Source organism: Vidua chalybeata, chromosome 2 (assembly GCF_026979565.1).
Source record: "Vidua chalybeata isolate OUT-0048 chromosome 2, bVidCha1 merged haplotype, whole genome shotgun sequence".
NCBI classification, from domain to species: Eukaryota; Metazoa; Chordata; class Aves; order Passeriformes; family Viduidae; genus Vidua; species Vidua chalybeata.
In genome coordinates this window covers 88,387,477-88,407,993 of record NC_071531.1, presented here as the reverse complement: position 1 = coordinate 88,407,993, position 20,517 = coordinate 88,387,477, and the positions used below count along the sequence as shown (strand labels likewise).

The 20,517-nt window shown below is 39.8% G+C and overlaps 1 protein-coding gene across 5 annotated transcripts in view; it reads left to right on the top strand.

The window, feature by feature from the left end:
• Positions 1-17,591, top strand: part of RDX (radixin) — a 45,717-nt gene extending 28,126 nt beyond the window's left edge. For 4 of the 5 annotated variants that reach the window (XM_053933991.1, XM_053933998.1, XM_053933988.1 and 1 more), the window contains 7 exons: positions 501-664; positions 1,298-1,428; positions 3,510-3,670; positions 4,607-4,699; positions 5,550-5,792; positions 6,780-6,940; positions 16,896-17,591. In XM_053933991.1, coding sequence (XP_053789966.1) covers positions 501-664; positions 1,298-1,428; positions 3,510-3,670; positions 4,607-4,699; positions 5,550-5,792; positions 6,780-6,940; positions 16,896-16,932 — 990 coding nt within the window. In that variant the 3' untranslated portion in view covers positions 16,933-17,591. Of the gene's footprint in view, positions 1-500; positions 665-1,297; positions 1,429-3,509; positions 3,671-4,606; positions 4,700-5,549; positions 5,793-6,779; positions 9,246-16,895 lie in introns of those variants that run through there. The other variant, XM_053934009.1, reaches the window with a different exon arrangement.
• The last annotated feature ends 2,926 nt before the right edge of the window (positions 17,592-20,517 follow it).

The following is a 20,517-nucleotide window of genomic DNA, read 5'->3' as shown; positions in this document are numbered from 1 at the left end:
CAAAAGAAAATGTTCATTTTAAAATATGGTATATTTATTTTCTCTCTTTTCATTCTCTTTGATACTCCTAAATTGTTGCAGGTACTCCTAAATTAAGTCAACCAGTACTTTGTCATGTGTTGGAAAGACAGCATAAGATGCTAAATTTTCTACCTCTTTCCTCCTCTGTTTTTATTTTTGCTTTTTTTTTAAATTACAACAGCACATTTCATGAGACTTCCTAGGTCAAATGACTTTAGAATAGAGAATAGTCTCATTTTTAAAAAAAACGTAAATATTTTATATAAACCAGCTAATTTCTGGAGTATTCCAGGTGTAATTTTGAATTTATCTTACAAGTCTCTGACAGTAACTGGATTTATAGATTATGATGTTCACTTGCTCAAAATATCAAAATACGTGTGAGTTTTCATTTAACCATTGCAAGCATGCAGTAATGCTTTGAATCCTAAGTGTATTGTTTTAGTTTAATAAATATACTGGAATTACTTTTTTCCTAGGATTTTGTTTTTTATGCACCCCGTCTGAGAATTAACAAGCGAATTTTGGCACTGTGCATGGGAAATCATGAATTGTACATGAGGCGGAGGAAACCTGATACAATTGAAGTGCAACAGATGAAGGCCCAAGCTAGAGAAGAGAAACATCAGAAACAATTGGAAAGGTAATTAACAAACTTCCATGAAACAGAAAAAAATTCTACCTTTTTAAGAAGTCATAGAATATCGTATATCTTAGAATTCTAGAAAAAAAGAGATCTGCTTTTCTGTCTGCACTGTGTATGCAGGTTTGTGAATTGGCATGGCTCCCCTGTCTTAATATAAAAACGTATCTTTTTTGAGCTTTCAGCACAGTAATAGTAGCTCTACTGTTGTTCCCTGTTATGTATTTTGTGCAAGTCTTACCTCTCTGTTGCTTGATTCTTAGGGAATTTTATACTCTACAGGTGAACCCTTAAAGCATGTTCAATGAAGAATGTCCTGGTTTACCTTTAATGTATTTTAAAAATACTGTCATACTGTGATCAAAATGTTGTCATTTCTAGCCCAGATGAAACATCATGCCTAAAATGCACATGTAATTGTGGATTTGCCTGACTGAGCCATAACCAAGGTTGATTATCAGTTCTGTTCATAAATTGTTCGTCTCTACAGTATTTTGAAGCAGAAACAGGATTAGAAGCATTTAAAATTGTCCTTCCATGATAGCTGAGTAAACTGAAAAATTTGCTACCTGCATCCAAAGATGTTTAATATGTTGGGGATTAAAAAAAAACCTTTTCACTATTTTTTTTCAGAGCACAATTAGAAAATGAGAAGAAAAAAAGGGAGATAGCAGAAAAGGAAAAGGAAAGAATAGAGCGTGAAAAGGAGGAATTAATGGAGCGCTTAAGACAAATTGAGGAGCAAACAATGAAAGCTCAGAAAGGTGAGGTCATAGATTTCTTAAATCTAGTGACAGTGTTTAGTTTAGCTGGGTAGTTCAGTTCCACGGTTCTTTTTGTATGTCAATGTGTTTTGTTACTTTGTGGGGAGGCTAAATTTGTTTTACTAATAGTAGCAAGAATTTAGTGGTGTTTTATTTGATAGGAGAGATATTCTTTTTCAGTGTTTAAAGGATGGCGTGCATACTTTTGTCTGTATCTTTTTAACATAAAACCAATCTCTAATGTAGCAAAAGTTTTGATTTAGTAAAAAGAAAATTAATGCATACACAGTTCAACTCAAAATTATGAAATGCTTAAAGTGCTGAACAATTGGAGTTGAAGGGAGCAGGGAATTAGATGGGAAGATTCAAAGTACTTTATCTAGGATTTTGTTGAATTTAGCTTTTAATTTGGAAACTCCTTGTTCCTTCCTCCTTTCCTGTTCCCTTGTAAGATTTGAGAAATTGTCAGACATGAGTGACAAAACGTGTAGTTTCACCAATCACAGTTCTTTGTGTTTAATCACCCTGTAGAGTCTCTGCCTCCGTGACTTCCCAGCCCTTCCTCTGCATGAGCTTTTTTTTTTTTTTTTTTTCCTCCCTACTTCAGGTTTGGTTCACATTCATAAAAGTTTTGTCACTCCTTTCTTTTCCTAACTCTTGGCTTCAAGAATCATAGAGAGAATCACTGATTAACTCTATGCATAATAAAATAGATAAATTACATATGCCTGGCACTGCTCTCCAGCTCTACCCCTGCATTTTTCAGTCTTTCTTGGACACATCCAGACAGGTAACACACTAACTGTGCCATGGAATTGTTTAGGGAGAGCTATTTGGCCCAGGACAAAACAGTGTCAGAGTAATTCTGGAGGTTTGACAATTCACATTTTCTCATAACTTTGTGAGCAATACAGCCTAATTTCTCATGCAATACAAAATGTTCATGTGTTGCTGGTCTTTTTAGCCTTCTGTGCACACATGGGAAATATATATTTATATAAATGGTCTGTGTTAGTTTTGTGTTCTCCATCTTCATAGGAAGATCTGTTTGAGTAGTGTTTTTAAAAAGTTTTATTTAATTTCTAGGTACTGCATTTGTAGAACACCACATACTTGTGATGCTGTTCCTTTAATTTTATAACTGAGATAGTAGTAGACCTGGGAGTGAAGAATAATGGTTGCATTACTACTTAAAACTAGAAATACAAAGATGAAACATGTGTCAGCATATCTGGGAAGGTGCTTTTATAGTATTAAAGCTTGTGGTGAAGACAAATGGATTATTGGAAAAAATTGCTAGTTGTTTAGGTTTTCTGTTGGAGTCTATGAGAGCTGTGCCTAGCCAAGATCATAGAAGAAATTTTATCATTAGAACCAGCAAAGAACTTTAGAAAGACTTTTTTCATAGTCATCTAGCTTTTCTCATCAGGGGAGGAGTATAATTTTGTCTGTGTAAACCTAGCCTTGCAGTACTCCTAGATTATTACTTCTTCATGTTTCACTAAGGGTTCCGCCATTTAGATTTCAATATTTTGCTATGCAGGCAGCTGAACAGCTATTATCTCTCCCTTGATTTAAATTTTTCCTCCTCTGATATACAAAGAATTTTTCTGACCCTTCCAGTGGGTATTAAGTCATTTTGCTGGAGGCTTGTGCCTAAATTTTCAGCTGCAATTAAGGAATCTGTCAGGCATTTCAATAAGAGTTTTTTTGCTTTCTTTAAGAGAGTGATTTAATGTACATGAAATATCCTTATGGTAGGAGCATGTGCATGTATATATACATGTATTTGGGTGTGTAGTTTTATCAGTGAGGTGACACTTTTCTGAAACACTAGGCTGTTAGAAATGTCAGGTGAGATAAAGTATACCCAAAGAATACCTTAAAATGAGAGGGAAACCAGACATGGAATGGAGCTCTGGGTAACGTGCTCAACAGCTTTTCTTAGCTTGAGATGGTCTTGTTATTCTTGGTTAGTGTTCTAGGTTACTTTATTTTGGGCATATTACAGCTGGTGTCTGTGATACATATGAGGAAGAGCCAGGTAATGATACCTTGTCTGTAAACTTTCCTCTTGGCAGAGCTAGAGGAGCAGACTCGAAGAGCTCTAGAACTGGATCAAGAACGGAAGCGTGCAAAAGAGGAAGCAGAACGCCTGGAAAAAGAGCGTCGAGCAGCTGAAGTAGCCAAAGCTGCTCTAGCCAAGCAGGCAGCTGATCAAATGAAGAACCAGGAGCAGCTAGTAAGAAACTTTATTTTTTACCTCAAAATAGGGTTAAAATTGGAAAAAACAGTTGAAAATTTAGCCTTTTCCCTTGTTTATGTCAAATGAAGAAGTACATTAAAAGACAAAAATACTTGAGATACTGTTACAGGGTGTTGTGGGAACTGTTTTAGAAAACTGCATTAGACTTGCCACAACTTTGCAAGGCAAAAATAAAACTCTGGACGACCAGATTTTATTAGAAAATAAAAGACGACCATCACCTGACTGACAACACTCATTACATTCTCTTTCTAATAGTCTCAGGCTTATCCAGCTGAGAACAAGAGTAGCTTCCTTCTGCAGCCCACTGGGAAGCTTGATGGTGGTGGGGAGTTGGTGACACTGGGGTTTGCTGGGGTATTTTTATTGCTTTACCTCTCCTGTTGCCAGTATTTGCAGTGTCTTTTTAGATTGTGTTAGACTACTTCTAATTCAAGATTTGTGCATAATAATCAAGAAAGGCGTGAAAATAGAAGAGAAGATTTCTCAACTATAAATGAGTTTTTGATCTTCTGTAAACTTGGCACATAATTCTGATGGCAAGATTTAGCTTAATAGTACTGAGATTATGATCCAGAATCATAATCTTAATGGTGGAACCATCTAAGTTGTATTGGACTGAAACAGCCTGAAATGTAACATAATGAGTAGCTTGTAATGACAGCTTGCTGTTTCCCAGGAAGCTTTGGAAGTGCAGAAGATTTTTTTTTTCCCCTGGACTTATTTCTGTTAGGGAAGAGTACTCTGATTCATTCCCTCTGGCATGTATGTTTAAAATTTCTATTTTTCACAGAGAAGTGGTGGATGGTAACTAACTCTTCAAGCTGAATCATAGCAAAGGCTCTGCTTTCTTCCACTGCAAAGCCAGACTGATACCAAATTAAAACTTCTTTGTTCTTTTGTTTGTTTCAGGCAGCAGAAATTGCTGAATTCACAGCCAAGATTGCACTTCTAGAGGAGGCCAAGAAAAAGAAAGAAGAGGAAGCTTCAGAATGGCAGCACAAAGTAATGAGCCCATGCTGTGTGAAGTCAAAATTTCAAAGAGACTGAGGGAAATGAGTGCGGAAATCTCACTAGAAGTCCATGGGGTCAAATCTCTCTTTCTGTTAGGCTTCAGAAAAGTCTTTCTTAAAGGTTTTTGTCCTCCAGTCTACTGAAGCCAGCCTATGCTTCTGTTTAACTCATTTCTTGATATTACATAGTCATGAAGGGGGGGACATTCTCATTACAAAGGTATGGTCAAAGATTAGAAATTGCTACCTTTTGTGTGATGGTGAAATAGATTGGAGCTTCGTGTTAAGAGAGGAAAACACCTCAGGAGGGAGGTGTATAAAATCATGGGATTTGATGGAAAGCTGAACTAAAACAGTTAACAAAGGCATGTGAAATGCAGCTGGGCAAAAATTTAAAGCAGAATAGTATCTCTTCATAAAATCTGTAATTAGCTGTGGACTGTGAATAGTTACTGTGCATTGGTTCCAAAAGGGTTTGAACAAATTTTCATAAGTTCTGGTTAAGTATGAAATTTGAAGTCATCACCTTTGATCTAGGAAATCTCTGAGCCTTAAATTAGCCTCCCTAAAAGGAGGCTAGGAAAGTTGGAAAACAATTGATATGATTGCCCTATTCTTTCACTCTTTTGTGTACTGCTGGAAATAGCTGGACACTAGTACAGCTTATTTTGAGCCATATCTGCTTTTTACTCTATGTCTCTATTTGACAATTCTCAGTGTGTAAGCTGGTCATGTCAGTTACAAAGAACAGTTTCATGTGTCTGAGAACATCTCCAATTTTTATTTTTCTGACTCTTGATAAATCCTTTAAAAAGATGCTAAGTACTGTTTACTGTATTTAGGCTTTTGCAGCCCAAGAGGACTTGGAAAAGACCAAAGAAGAACTGAAATCTGTGATGTCTGCTCCCCCTCCACCTCCACCCCCACCAGTTATTCCTCCAACAGAGAATGAACACGATGAACACGATGAGAACAATGCTGAAGCCAGTGCAGAACTGTCTTCTGATGGTGTCATGAATCACAGGAGTGAGGAAGAACGGGTAACAGAAACACAGAAAAATGAACGTGTTAAGAAACAGCTCCAGGTAATGAAGATTCATAGTTGTATCAGCACAATTCAGGCTTTGGGTTTTCATCCTTCTTTTGTAAGAAACTTCACTGATGTTATGGTCTGCCAAGGAAACAGCTTCTTTATAATTTATTAGGTTTATTACCAGTTTACCAACCAATATTGTTCATAGTATTCTAGAAATGGAATATATAGCAAGATTGGATGTAAGATTGTGCTTTATAGCTTTAAAGTGTAAGTAGGCTGCTGCATTGGCCAGTAAATGTTTCTAATAATTACATGATTTCCAGAACTCTGCATGTTAAAACATCATGTTTTCCTTTTTCAATACCAAAACTAATTAAGTGGTATGAACAGATGCTTGCTTGGTAGTATTTGTTTGTTTGTAGTCACTCATAGGTGTTGTAAGTGCAAAAACTCAAATTACACCCATTTTGGATTATTCTTATTTCCCTAAAACTAAGCAATTCCTCTGAGGCTAAGTCTTATCCCTTGAAGCATAATAATCTATAGTAGTGGTAGCCCTTTTCCTCATTACAAAATGTTTATTTGGAAAGAAAACAGAAGAAAAGGAAAGCTGCTACTTTGTCTGACAGCATTGTCTTAGTAGCCTGTATGTGTAGTATTCTTGCTTGGTCAGTCACTGACCAGATAAGGGAGATAAGTCTTTAGTTACAGAAAAATTGAAGAATAGGGTTGTTTTCCTGCTTTATCCTGCTGGTCCCTTTCTGCTTGGATTTTATGGTGTATGAGGCTTTTTTTTTTAAATATAGTTTGATGTTTACACTCGTGTAAGGAAAGAATCCTATGCTCTCCTTATCTTTCCTTCTGCATTCCTTCTAATAGACCTAACAACTTGTTGAGTTACTGATAGCACAACAAGCATCCCATAGGTTGGCATTCAAGAAATTCTTATCCAGATTGCAGAATAGCTGTTATCAGAAACTCCAGAACTGTTAAAGGATTAGTCAAAGCACTTAAATTCAAATATTTTATTCAACAGGCTTTAAGTTCAGAGTTGGCTCAAGCCAGAGATGAAACCAAGAAAACACAAAATGATGTCCTTCATGCTGAGAATGTTAAAGCAGGCCGCGATAAGTACAAGACTCTCCGGCAAATCCGACAAGGCAATACAAAGCAGCGTATTGATGAGTTTGAAGCAATGTGAGAGCTGGTATTTTGCATATATGTTCCTCGTAAAGCTGAACCACCAACAGAGAAAAAAAGCAGGCCTTTGCAGATTTGATGGATTGCACCCCACTTTGCCAAAGCACTTAATACCAGGTTGACTACAGTGACTAGAAGACAAATTTAGGGGAAGCTATTCAACAGTAAGGCAGTCTGTTAACCCTAGGTTTTGGGTGGGGGGAGGTTGTAGAGGTTAATAGCAGGTTTTTCCCCATTGTGTTTTCAGTTTCATTGTTTGTTTGGGTTTTTTTTCCCCCCTTTGGAAACAGATGTGAAGTATATAATGACTGACAAGTGTATATATCGCTTAAACAGTAAAAAATGGAAAGAAGAATGGAACTGTGCCTAAACTGGATAGGTACTATTTCAGTATGAAGTTTCAAATTAGTTTTCAATGTAGCTACTCCATTAAGAGTTTAATACTGCTCACTTTCAGTTTTGGTTTTTTTTTCTTGTTTTGTTTTGGGGAATTTTGTGAGGTTTTTTTGGTTGTTTTTTTTTTTTTTTATTTCCCAAGTGAAATTCTGTGGTGTTTCATGTCCTGTCATCATTGATGGTTTTCTTTGCCTGCCTGTTCACAAAGGTCTGGATGGCAGGTGGTAGTTCCAGGAAATGTTTTTAAATGGAACACTACCTGTGGGCAGCACATGGCTGCTGATAGGCTTGAGTAAGTATTGCTTTTCCTAGCTGATTCTTTTAGATGTGCAAAATGTTCCAATGCAGCAAAGAGGGAAAAAAAATAAACAAAGCTTAATGTGCTATTTGCTTGTAATTATTTTATTTGCAGTAGGGAAACCTGGACCTTTCTGGCAAGGGAGCATATGAAAACATCAGTCCCAGGGAGGGGACAGTATCCTACCTCACTACTATGTACATGATGACTGGTCCTTCAAACACCATGAATAAAACTGTTCAAATTGACTGTCACTACGCAGTAACATTAAAGATTGCTAGGAGCCCGTACTCCTAGGGTTTTATTTTGCTTTATTATGGATTTATAGTGCTAAGTACGGTCTAACTGCCTTCTGTTGAGTTTAAATTGTAAAAGCATCTGGTGTGTTTTAAAGCTGTAACCTGTCACTGGTATACTATATTCTGGGACGGGTGTAGAATGTGTTTGTCAGTCAGTTTGGGTTTCAAATACAAAATTAAACTTCCCAGAATAGGAGTAAAAGTGTTTGTAGCTTCAGTTTTCAGTGAAGCTGGTATTGTAATTGTCATATCTGATGTTAGATTATTAAGTTCTTTCCCTCTTGAAAAGGAAACCTGCTCTTTTGAGAAATTTGCTTAGAAATTGAACTTTACTAATAACTTTACAGTTAATGTGGACTTCAGTTACTCCCTATGTTAGAGTACCCTAATAAATATCAACAGTGCAAGAACCTAGGTTTCTCTGAGGATGGTTCAGCTTTTTTTCTGTTTGATATTATGCACTCATAAATTTACACTTATCTATTAAAATTTGCCATTTTATTAAACATTTTTTTCATGCACAATAGGTCTAAATTCCTCATGAACAGTCCAACTAAGTTTGTTTTTTTATTTTGCAGAGTAAAAGTTTGGCTATGTGGGGTGACATCATGAAAATAGATACATTAAATAGATACATTAATATATTTTTGGTTTGTGGGGCTAAACATATCTGCTTGACCTTGAAGACTGATGTGCAGATGCTGTGCACATGCTTCAAAATGCTGCTTGGTGGAAGTTGGTGTTTCAACTTGCAGTGCATTGCAAGAACAGTTTTTGTTTCACAGGCTTCATACACCGAAGCTTAAGCAAATTTCTGAAGTATTTGAACAGTTTGCCATGGCAGGTGAAATACTGTGCTTCCAATGAGTTTTCATTTTTCCCTGAAAAGTGTGCACTAACACTGATCTATCAGTTTCAGTGTTGGGAAAAAACACCAGTAAAGATTGTTTTTCATAAATCTACAACATGTAGAGTAGGGCTGAATGGATTAGATCCATTTATAAAGCTTGTGGTTTTGTTTTTGTTTTTTTTTTTTTTTTTTTTAATTCAAACAACCAGGAACAACCATTTTATAATACAGGTTTTCACAATGAACAAAGTGGTAATAGCTGCTGTCACTAGCAGTTGGAAACACTTACTGGTGCAGAAATACTAAGAATACATCTAATGATTACTCGGTGAAGTAATTTTCCACTTGCTTTTTCCTTTAGCATCATGTTTTGTGTTGTACAATTAAGCTACAATTACATCTACTATTTTGGATAACGTTCATTGGTTAACAATAAAGAGATACAGTTAATTTCTCTGAGGTCCATTGTTGTTATTTAATGCCCTGTTTTTCTGACAGCTTTACCGAGCACAGTCCAATAGCCTCTCGTCCCAGAGCAGTGTATAAATTTTGATCATCTTTTTGTTTCACACTCTGGTCAGAATGAAATAAAAGAAATCAAATTGTATCCCTAGAGAATGGTATTTTGCTTAAGAAATTACCACATACATTTAGGAGGAAGCACTGGTGTTTGTTGATTCAAAACAGGATGTGAATCATCATAGCAAATTTGCTGTCTTGAGAACAGAAGGTAATTTGGCCATATAAGAGCTCTGTGGGTAATGTAAGAACTTTCAATCACTGCCTACATATTGCTTAGTCCCAGGTTAAGTGAAATTTAGTTTAATGGGTCTATATCTTAATTATTGTGAAACCTTGATCTGTTTGGTTGGGGTTTTTTTTTGATACTGTGCCTTATAGTAGACAGTGCTGTCAAACACATGCATGACCATGTGTTTTAAAGAATGGCAAGTTAATGGGCTTTTTCATTTCTCTAATACACTTGAAAAAGACAGGAACAGTCCCATGTAAATAGGTGTACAAATAACCTGCTAAAATGTTCTCACATAAATTAGCCTGCCTCTCAGGTGCCATTCTGTTCTCTCTTGAATTTGTTTGGCCTTGCACTCAGTACAAGCACGAGACCCTATCTATTGCTCCATAGGGCAGAATTGACATGAGGAATTAAAACTTGGTACTTGTAAATGTGCATATTTCTAGTTTGATACTTCCCTCTTGTTGGAGCCCCTCCTGCTGAAGTCTTAGCTCTGAGGTTTCTCACTTGTTAGAGAGCTTCTGCATAGGTATGTAGCTTCCCAATAGTGTGGTTGAAAGGGGAGGCAAGTGCTTTGAAAGACTGGTTTTTCAAAAATATGCTCTTGTGTTGGAGAGAAAAACATGCAAAATAGAGCCACTATTTACAGACTATTGCAATCAAACAGAATGCCTTGTTGTGCAAGAAGATATTCTGTCTTCTTGAAATAGTCCATTCTACACATCCAAACCTGCATTTTCTGTCACTTGTACCAGTTTGGAAAGCATTATAGTGCTTTTGCATTTTTTCTTAAAATGTGTTCTCTAGGGTTTTTCAGATTACCTGCTTTGAGCACCTCTGAGGAGAAAGGAGGTTTGTTCTAAATGAAGTATTTCAAACTTCTGAATAAAAAGTACCACAAATATTTTCTCTAATTTTTTAAAGAAAATATAGAGATTAAAATAATTAATTAAAACCTTTTGCTTTTGAAGAGGAACTTTTATGCAAGCATTTTCCGTGTCTGCCTACATATGGATAATCTAAGAAGTTGTTCTGCCCAAGACATCAGGGATTTTAACAATCATGATGTATCCAAGTGGGCTGAGGTAGTTGATCCTGGTGTTTGTAAATATACTTAGCATAAAAATGGCAACATAGTTGAAAGCTTCCTTACAAAAGAGTAAAGTTCATTTATTAATAGAAGTTGTCTCATACATGTAATTTAATTTATCTTGGCTGGGAGATAACGTTTTCCTGGAAAATGTAATACGTGTCAATGTATCAGCATATAAGCTGTGGTTATTTCTTTGACCCCCTTGGGGCACATTCTGCAGTTTGTGCTTGTAGGTGGAGGGTACCTGTTTCCCAGTGGGAATGCTCTGCTGCCTGGGTGGCTGAGGAAGGTGCTTCTGGCTGGTGGCCGTGGGCACTTGCCAAGCGCCATGTCCCACTGCTCCATTCCCAAGCAGCACAGTCCAGTGCCTTTCCTCCCCACAAAATTGGTCTACAGGCAGGAGAGTTCTGCCTGGCTGCTCCTTTTCACAGTCTGGGGACCCAGTCAGCAGCAAGGGGCAACTTAAAGCTGAAGGGTAGAGGGCGATGGTAGAAGGCTCAGAGAGGGGGGAAAACCCCAAATGCAAATGTGCACTAGATTCCCTTACTGGCACATTTATTTACTTGTGTGGAGGATTCCTTTTCAGTATAGCCTTGTGGCAGGTGTGTGACCGGTAAACTGTTTAGCAAATTTAGCAGCCAATTTTCTGGAGCAAGTTGCACTTTTCATTTCACTGAGCTGAGTCTTGATCCCTAGGCATAGGCCAGTTGCCTGATTTTGTTTTGATTCATGGAGTTTGTCACTTGTGTTCGCTTTATTGTCTGAGTTGATAAACTGCCACTTTGGCGTGCTGTTAAAGAAGCTTTGCTTTGCTTTGCCTTTTTTTCCTTCCTCCCACCCAAGAGATTGCTGCCATATCAAATGTATATGTTTTGTTCAGTGTGAATGAAGTGGGTTCACCAAGCTCAAAAGACTTTCTCACCATGCAATCAAATTTCTTCAGAAAGGACCACAATACTTGCAGCAATGCCTGAGGAAGAGACAGATTATGCCCATATAGCTCATAGTTTAGGGAACGACAAAATTAGCAGGAGCAAACAGAAGCATTTTGAATTGCTGGTATTCCATGAGGTGTTTATATTGGCTTTTGTAAATAATATGTCAAGAGTGTTTCTGTTCACAGCAGTAGGCTTTAGGCAGCAGAAGAAACGAGGGGAGATGGAAATGCACATCAAAGGAGGCGGCCCGGTTGGTGCAAATGTTCCTAATGCACGTGTGCATAAGAGTTAATGTTTCCTGTGCTCTGGATAAGTGGATCAGGTGAAAAGAGATCAAGCTCAGAGGTAGGACAATTGCACTGCTTTTTCTGCTTATTTGTTTTTGGGTTTTTTAATTTGTTCCTTTGTTTGCTTCCAAGCTACCTTATTTGCAGAGGAGGAGTTGCCATTATTTGAAGGCTTTTAGAAAACCTGCTGCCCAGCACTTAAAGGTCTTGGAGTTCTTAAGGCCACGTGCTCCCAGCCTGGCTGCTGTGTTATAGTTATAACTTCCTCTGCGGTGTGGTAATTTTGCCCCAGTACATTTCTGCAGGGCCACGAGCTGTGCCACATTCAGGGTTCTGCTGCCCCACTGCTTGTTCCAGCAACAGGAAACCCATGTGTGCCCCCGTGAAACAGTAACCGCTCCACAGCCCTGCAGCTGCCTGCACTCCGCTCAGTGGGATCTTGTATCCACAGCTCCCTACAGCCTCAGCTTTCACACCTCTTATTCACCCTCGATTTCTTCTTTAAACTTGATACAGTATTTAACTTCTTAATCTGTGGCTTCAGTAACATTCTGCTAAACTAAGCTTAGGGTGAATGGTTGATGTCAATGCTTTCAATGCTACTGTGTCAAATGATTTCTTAAAATCTATAAACGAGCCACACTTTTATTCAAATAGCACTTCTGATTAATTAATTATCTCTGTGAATATGGTAATTGCAGTTGTGTTGCCAGAAAGAGATTCATTTGCATTGAGACCAAGGCTCAAAACTTTTCTGCCAAGTCCATTTCAGTCTTCAGCAAAGTCGAGAAATAACATCCAGAATAGACAGATGAGTCAATCCTGACTCTGCCTTTATTGCTGGGAACAAATTCATTTACATCCAAGTGAGCAGATTCAGTGTTTGAGATTCAGGCAACCTTGTTCACACACCCGAAAAAACAAAAAAAAAATTTAAGAAGTCTTCACTCCACTGTTTGTTTCATGTCCTTGATAGTGTTTCTTCAGTTTAATTCACCTTTTGAATTCTTGGATCTCTTCTCTTGTGAACAATGTTTTGGGCATCTGTCTCGCTGCTCAGTGCCGGTTGTACTTTTCCATACCATTTGGAAACGCAGCTCTTTCTTCTTTTGCATTTGGGATCTTAGTGTTGTTTTCAGCAAAGCCAGTGAACTCATCATCCTCAAATTTAGAACTATTACTGCGGCTGCTTAAAATAGTCTTTGGATTAATTTTGTGTGCATGTTCTCTTACCAGACATGCATGGCATATGCCACCTTATAGCATAAATAATTGTATTGACTAGTTAATAATTGCTGGTAGCTTTCTGGTGAAAGTGTCAGAAAACAAATATGTTAATGTAGAATCTGAATCATGGTGTTTATACCCATGAGGTTCAGCTTTGAGCCTAGCTCTGCTCACATGCACAAGGGAGCACATGGGAGAGAGAGAAGCTCTGTGCTTTCATTGTGTAGCTTGTCTGGCTGTCTGGACTAGGCAGGAGAAAGCACTGGAGCAGGATGGTTATTCCCGCTCAAACAGCAGAGCTGTCAGGCACAACTGCATGGTGCTGCAGCTTTGCTTTTCTGCACAACAGGTGTCCTGGATGTAAAAATAAAAATTAAAGGAAAAAAAAAAAAAAGCAGCCATTAAATAGTTGGCTTTTCCTATGGAGTCCTAAATAAGGCTTATTTATTGTTATATTCCTGTCTGGCTTGAACCTTCTCTGCAGGTCACTCTTGTAAAAGTTGAACTCGTCTATAGCATAAGCACAGATACCCGAGAGCGGGAGTCAGGTATCCCATGGTTCTTCATACTGCCCTGTGGTCCTGATTTAGGGCAAATCTGGGAGAAAACTTCCAAAGGAGTTCCTCTAGAAAGCAAATTCAAGTGGCCCCTCCCCCAGCTGGTTCAGGAAAATATTTCCTTGGAGCAAAGTGGAAAAAACTGTTTATTTAACAGACAAAGCATTCACCAGCACAAAAAAAAAAAAAAAACCAACAAAAAACCCCAATATTAAACAATAAAACCTCTCGCTGCTCCAAAGAGATGACAGACTCAGAAGGGTCCCCTTCATGGGCTGTAGCTCAGCTCACTCAGTCTCTTACCAGTCCCTCTGGTGCTGGAAATGCTGCAGCCCAAGCCCAGCCTGGTGGGCCACAGGTGCGAGCTGCCGGTGCTCCTCTGGGTGTTCAGTCCAGAGCAGGTTTAAACAGCTCCAGGAAAAAGAAAACCCACAGTCCAGGGAACTTCTCTACCTCAGCTAGCTAAAACTAACTACAAGCAGAGGATAGCTCTGTCCCACTGTCTGTCCATCCTCCGCAGACAACCCAGTCCAGGAGCAGGAATGTGGAGGAGTGAGTGCAGTTCTGGAAACAAACTGCGCACTTCTCGTCTCCCTCTCTTTGCTCTGGGAACCAGTCTTCAAGGTGTAAAACTTATTTCTGAGCTAAACAGATGAATGGGGTATGAGCATCATAAAGTCACCCCAGGACACTTGTCTGTAAAAAGCAGTGGCAGGTGTGGGGGAAAAATACCTGTCTCTATTCATTTTAATAGAAGGCCATGAAAATAAATTCTGGAATTCTGCTTCTTTCTAGCAGTGGCTTCTGTATGCTTTGGGATGGTCCTTTCATATGCGCTTCTCCCTGTCTTTGAGCTGGTTCTTACATCTCACTTCTCTTTGCTGCTTTACTGCTTGGTTTGGGCTTGTCTCTGTTTTGTTGGTTTTTTTTTCTTATTGCTAATGTGTCATGCCTTTTATTTCATCTGAAGAACAGATTTCAGTTTACATCACTGACAGTTTCAATGCAATTAAATAACTTTGTTTCAATATGAGAATGTAAATTAGGACAGGGAAGGAAGATGTTGCATAATTATTAGTTTAAAAACACTGTGAGAGTAAGTTTAAGCCAGAAGTCCTAGCAAAAAAATATGGTGCACTTAGCTAACTAATGAGACCTTAGACTCAAGGTAAAAAATGGAGGCAGACAGCTAGGTATGGCAAGGTGGACTTCTCAAACTGAATTCATGATAGAAAAGTACTTTGGTAAAACTCATGTGGCTTTTTATTTATTTGCACTTGCTGGATTATTTTGAGAGCATTGGAGAAGAAAATACTGAATCATTCTTCAGTCATGTTTCCCTTAATTACTTCTGTTTGTGGCTTATTCCACCTATTTAAGAGTAAAAATGCTTTTTTTTTTTCTTCTCCAGCAATTTTGTAAAATTATGTTTTGTCTATGACACTGAAATTATCTTTGCAATCTGGAGCTTAATGGAAGAAACTATTTTCTGAGGGAAAGGTATTTGTTTTGTGTTTAACTGAGCTCGATAATTTATATGTATGTATATATATGCACATATATATTAAAAATATATAGATAGCATGGTTAAACTGGAGATTTCTAGTACAGCATGTGGCATCAGGCCTTGTAATGGCTGTATTAAAGTGAAATGTACAAGCTGCTACTTATAGGAACTTAGATTTTAAATAGTTTCAAAAATGAGACCTTTTAAAACTGAGTTTAAAATACAATTTAAAAAATATCACAGCAGGCAGAGTGAATATGGTTCAGTTTTGTTCTTGATCTCAAAATCAAATCTGCTTGTCTGCATGTTTGATTTTAGCCACCTGTGAAAGCCAGCTGCTCCTGGGGATCTCTTGGTACCAGGAAAAATTTCACTGGTTTCAGTAGTGCTTTCCCCTGCCCACGGTTTCACTCACTGACAGAAACCTGTTTCTTCTCCCCACCCATGTCCAGGAATTGCTGTCAGACTTTTAAAACACCAGTCTTAACCACATGCCTTATTTGCTTATGGTCAAACCCTGGAAGTTCTTTCTGACTTTCTGTGCCAGAAAATGATCTGTGAGGGAAACAGGCTGTGGTATAGAATTTTGAAGTTCCTACACGTTACATGCTGTACCTGCAGTCATAAATGAAAAAAAAAAAAAAAAAAAATGCTATTGAAGGCATCTTTGTTTTGAATAGCTGCTTATCCCCCATGCTTACTAATATCAAAGAGAATTTGGTTGTTTACTGTTTTTCCTGATTAATTTTGAAGAGTATTATGATATATAGCTACTTACAGCTGAAGTGTTTCTTTCTTTAAACAATCAGAATGAGATGTTCACAACAAAGGAAGATTCACATAGGGAGGTTGAGTATAAAATACTGGTAATCCTTTGCCTAGTCATAATATATTTAAGGGGGTCATTCTCCAGAAGGAAAGCAAATTTCAAGCCACTTCAACAATGCTTTTATGTAAAACTCTACATGGAAAATACAAATTTTTGAAATGTGTCTCCACTCAAGTAAGTTCTGACTCATTGTAATGATTTCCACCAGAGAACTTTAAACTTCAGGAGAGAAATAAAATTGAGCGAGATTCTTCATGCTGTCCTCACTTTTTTCTCCGAAAAGGCTCATGCAGAGGAACAAATGGAATAAACTAAACGGCAGAGCTTACACAGCAAACAGCACGTGTGCTGTGCTAAAAGGAAAATATGTCTGAAATCATACTGGCTGTGATTGAATGTTCTACAAATATGTCCTATATTTGGTGTATTTGTGCACAAGGCATTTTATTTCAGCCATCTTTGGGAGCAGTTTTAACACAATCTGCGTTGCACTCACATGTGGTTTGTGTTACCTGCAAGAGCAGATTGGTCCTTTAAAACTACCCCGTGGGTGGATTTTCAGTTAGGTTCTTTGTAATGCTAGAATTTTATACCAAAACTGAACTGCTATGTGCAAAAATTTGGCATAGAAGAGTACATAGAGAGTTGGACCTGCTCTTCAAGCTGAAAACCTGTGAAGATGGGTTCTGGGTGTCCCTGGGTGCCTTGGCCACAAGAATGGTGTGTTTCTGAAATCACTGTGTTTCTGATGCTGCCTCGTTCTGCTGACACCTTAGGAAAAAAAATCAGTCAGAAATTAAATATGGAATAGCTACAGGAAGTGAAGTATGGCTCATATGATGTTGCTGCATATTTCTGTCTATTGTTTAGTATCCTTTTGCTAAATCTATTTGATCTCTCTGTGTCTTTCTGTGCAGGTTACAAAAGTACGATCTCTTGCAACCCTTAGGATAGGAGCAAGGTAAAGATCTGCAGAAGACCTGGGGTCTGCCAAGGCCTGCTATTGCACTTCTGTAAATCTGGACAGTGTACAGTGCTTTAAATTAGGTGCCCGGTCTGTGAAGAGTTTTTGGAAGGACCAGGAAGTGCTGTTACAACATTTCATTAGTGTTTGATTCTCTCATGGTCTCTAAATCTTTCCTTTGTTGTCTTTTCCCAGGAGAAAATTAGCTTATTGACGTATTTAAGCTGTTGTTCTTTCCAGGAAAACAGGAAATAATACTAATGTGTTAATCTTTAACTTGTAATGGGATGTGCTAGAGTAATGTGACCCTTCAAAATGCTTGGGGCATCCTGTAGGCTTTGTCCACAAGTGATGTAGTGTGGGAAGCCTGACTTATATCCAGCCTGGGTAAAGTAAAATGACAATAGATACTTTCCAAGTTTTATTGGTTTTCTACACAATTTCTAATAGCCTTGATGATACCTGAAAAGTGTCAGATAATTTTCTAATGTAAAAATCCCAGTTTAATATGTCTGTATATACATTCCCAGTGTAAGCACCCGTTGCTCCTTGCCTTTTTGTATGCTGTCAGGATGTGCATACTGTGTATACGTAATTGCTGGACTGTGCACCCTGCACAAAAGCCTGAATAAATGGGTTTTAACATTCATCCAAAGAATCACTATTCATTTGATGATCAGTAATGCTTGGGGATTTTCTTTCACTTCTCTGAGAAGTTTTACTTCATTTTGTAGCACCAATCCAAAGTGGAGTTTCCAGGTAAATATCTGGTAAGCCAATGAGAGGCTTTAGTTACAAAGAATGGATTACTCTTGAAGGAAAAGAGAGCTGGTAATTAAGGAAGCTGCTAACTGAGTAGATACCCGAATTATTCTCAAATCCAGCTAGCAGCCCCGGGAATATACCAAACCTTGGTATATTCCTCAGAGTGAGCTTTGTGTTCCTTGCAGTGCTCTCTTGCACCATGGCCTCCTGCGCTGGGAACTGTGCCAGTAGATCCGTCAGAGGACTTGGATCTGAAGCAGCAGCTGCTAAAGCCCTCCGGCATGTGCCCAAAATCATTGGGTGATGACTGCCCAAGGAAGAAGCTGCTCCGGGGCTCTGCGGCATCCCACGGACCTGGGACCTGCCTTGGAGCTGCTGCTGTGCCTCCAGCAGCCCTCCAGCTTGGCTGAGGAAGGAGGGGCTGTGTGCCCTGGACTCTTCATCCTGGCAGGGTTGGGAGCCACATCCCCCACACCTCAGGGCTGCAGGTGGGTAGGGTGGGCAGTGGGTCGTGGCCAGGCTCCTGCTGAAACCTTTGCAGAGACAGGGGCTGTTGAGAAGGAAGCCTCCCCTGCCTCTGACTGGCACACCGGCACACCACCAGCTGAAACAAGACCCTGGCTCAGCCCTTGGAAGACAAGGTTTTGATTTAGGATGCCAAGAGGAACATAAAATCCAAAGCTATGGAGTTCCAGGGTCTGATTTGCACACATAGGCCAGCTCTGGGGTCTTGAGACTGGCTTGCTCAGCACTTGAGTTATTTAAAATTGTTTCTGCAGCCTCCCTCTCCCTGCATGACCCATGTGGGGGCTTAGATGTTCCTGCTGCTCAGGGGACCAAGGCACGGTGGCCTCCCTGAGTTTTATGTCTAGCAAGTGTTTCTGCAATAGCTGCTGCTTGGAGCAGCCTTCGTTAGGACTGCGCTTGCTTCAGGTACCAACAGTTAAAGGTAGTAAAACCCTTTTGTGCAACTATTTCTTTAGTACCACCACAAAATGTTCCTGAGGATTTTGTCTGGTGCTGCCCTGGCTGCCTAGGATGCATTTCAGCTTCTCTAGTCAGTGTTGAAGTTCTCTGGTGGATGTCTTGCAGAGGGGGAATTGGGCAGCATGAAGTGTACCTTAGCACCAGGTTTAAAAACAGAAACATGAAAATAGAGTTTCTGCTACAAGGAAAGCTCTGGGCTCCCTCTCACTGTTGATTGTAGTGTTGCTCAAGCTGGCCTGGTCTGGCTCTGACAGGTCGGATTGGCAGCTCATTAGCTGGAACACGCAGGCTCGCACCTGCTGCTAGTAGCTAGCAGGAGCTGGTCTGGAAAGGGGTGGCAGCTCTCCCTGGCAGCTGCTGGAGGAACCAGCCTGGGAACAGCGCTTGCCCTGCTGCAGCAGCCGCTTTGGATGAGCCTGAATGGCCAGAAATGGTCGCAGTCTGCCCTGCGAGGGATGGGGCGCGGTCCTGCCGCTGGTCAGACACAGGAGCTTTGTCAGTCACCTCCGCTGCAGTCAGGATTTTGCCCTGGTGAGGATGTTGCTGGAATTGCAGATTGGTATTTACCTGTAGGTAAAAAACATTTCTGTCTGAAATGTTGGAGAGTTGTATGATGAAAAATGCTATCCTGCAGGGCAGGAGAGAGTCAATTCAATCGTGCCTGTGAATGGCTGGCATCAAAGAGCAGTGCCTGGTCTGTAAGGCAGGAAGCAACTTGATTGCCACTTGAAACGGTGGTATCCTCCTTGTCCCTCTCTCCTACATGCTATTTCCACACTTGATGGCTGGCCAGCAGCTTTGCTTCTCCTTGTAGTTCATCCTGGGTCTTTCCTCTAAATTCGCCAGTGGTGAATTTCACCATCTATGCCTGCAGCAGATTTGGAAGCAGCCAGGCTGCAGGTGACCCTGACCAGGTGGGCAAGCAATCGATGGAGTGCAGACACCCTGAGTCTCACAGCTGAGCCACCTCACTGCCCTGACTGCAGAGGGCAATGTCCTAAACCTGCAGCCATTTGGGGGATTCTTCCCAGTTTTTGTCATGGTCTGACTGAAGTTCTGCTGCCTCTTGGCTTTCCACAGTTGATGTGCACTGAGGAGTTAGTGAGTGGAAGCCTGCCTGCCTCCTATGGCAGCACTTGCTGGCCCTCAGCTGGGGGCGGGTAGTCCATTAAATTAGTTTTAAATGGTAAAAGGTGGGGTGAACAAGTTAACTTTCATTAAAAGTCTGATCCAGGTTTAGAATAGGGTAGCAGCCCCATTTCCTGGCAGCACATGGCACACTAACACTTTCCATTTTTATCATGCTGACGTTTTCCTTTTTCTGAAATAATTCTATAGATGTAGCCCATGCCAACCGTGAACAGCTTTGCCGCATCCCGTGTGCGCAGTTTCAGCATTCATTAAATCACTTTGTCACAGAGGAGCCAAGGGAAGCTCATTTAATCAGGTATTAAATAAACGAACAAACAAACAACATCATCCCTCTCTGCAGTTCCTGGAGCATCTGCTGCTCCTTGCCATCGTGACCATGATGAGACCGGGGCAGAACACTGGGAGCAGCTCAGTACTGAGGATCACCACCATGGTCTGCACCACCCAAAACACCCAAAATATTTAACTGGGTTTGATTCCCAGCAGCTCTGTGCTTATATAAGGCACTCTGCAAACATGTGACTCGTGCCAGAGTCCCCAACAACTGCTGGGGGTGGCTGCAGTGGGAGAGCAGGTAGCAAAACACTGCCTGAGACAGGCAGTTCTGTCACTGAATTCAGTTCACTTTTTTTTTCCCTCAACAGGGAAAATAGACTTTCTATTCCTGAAAT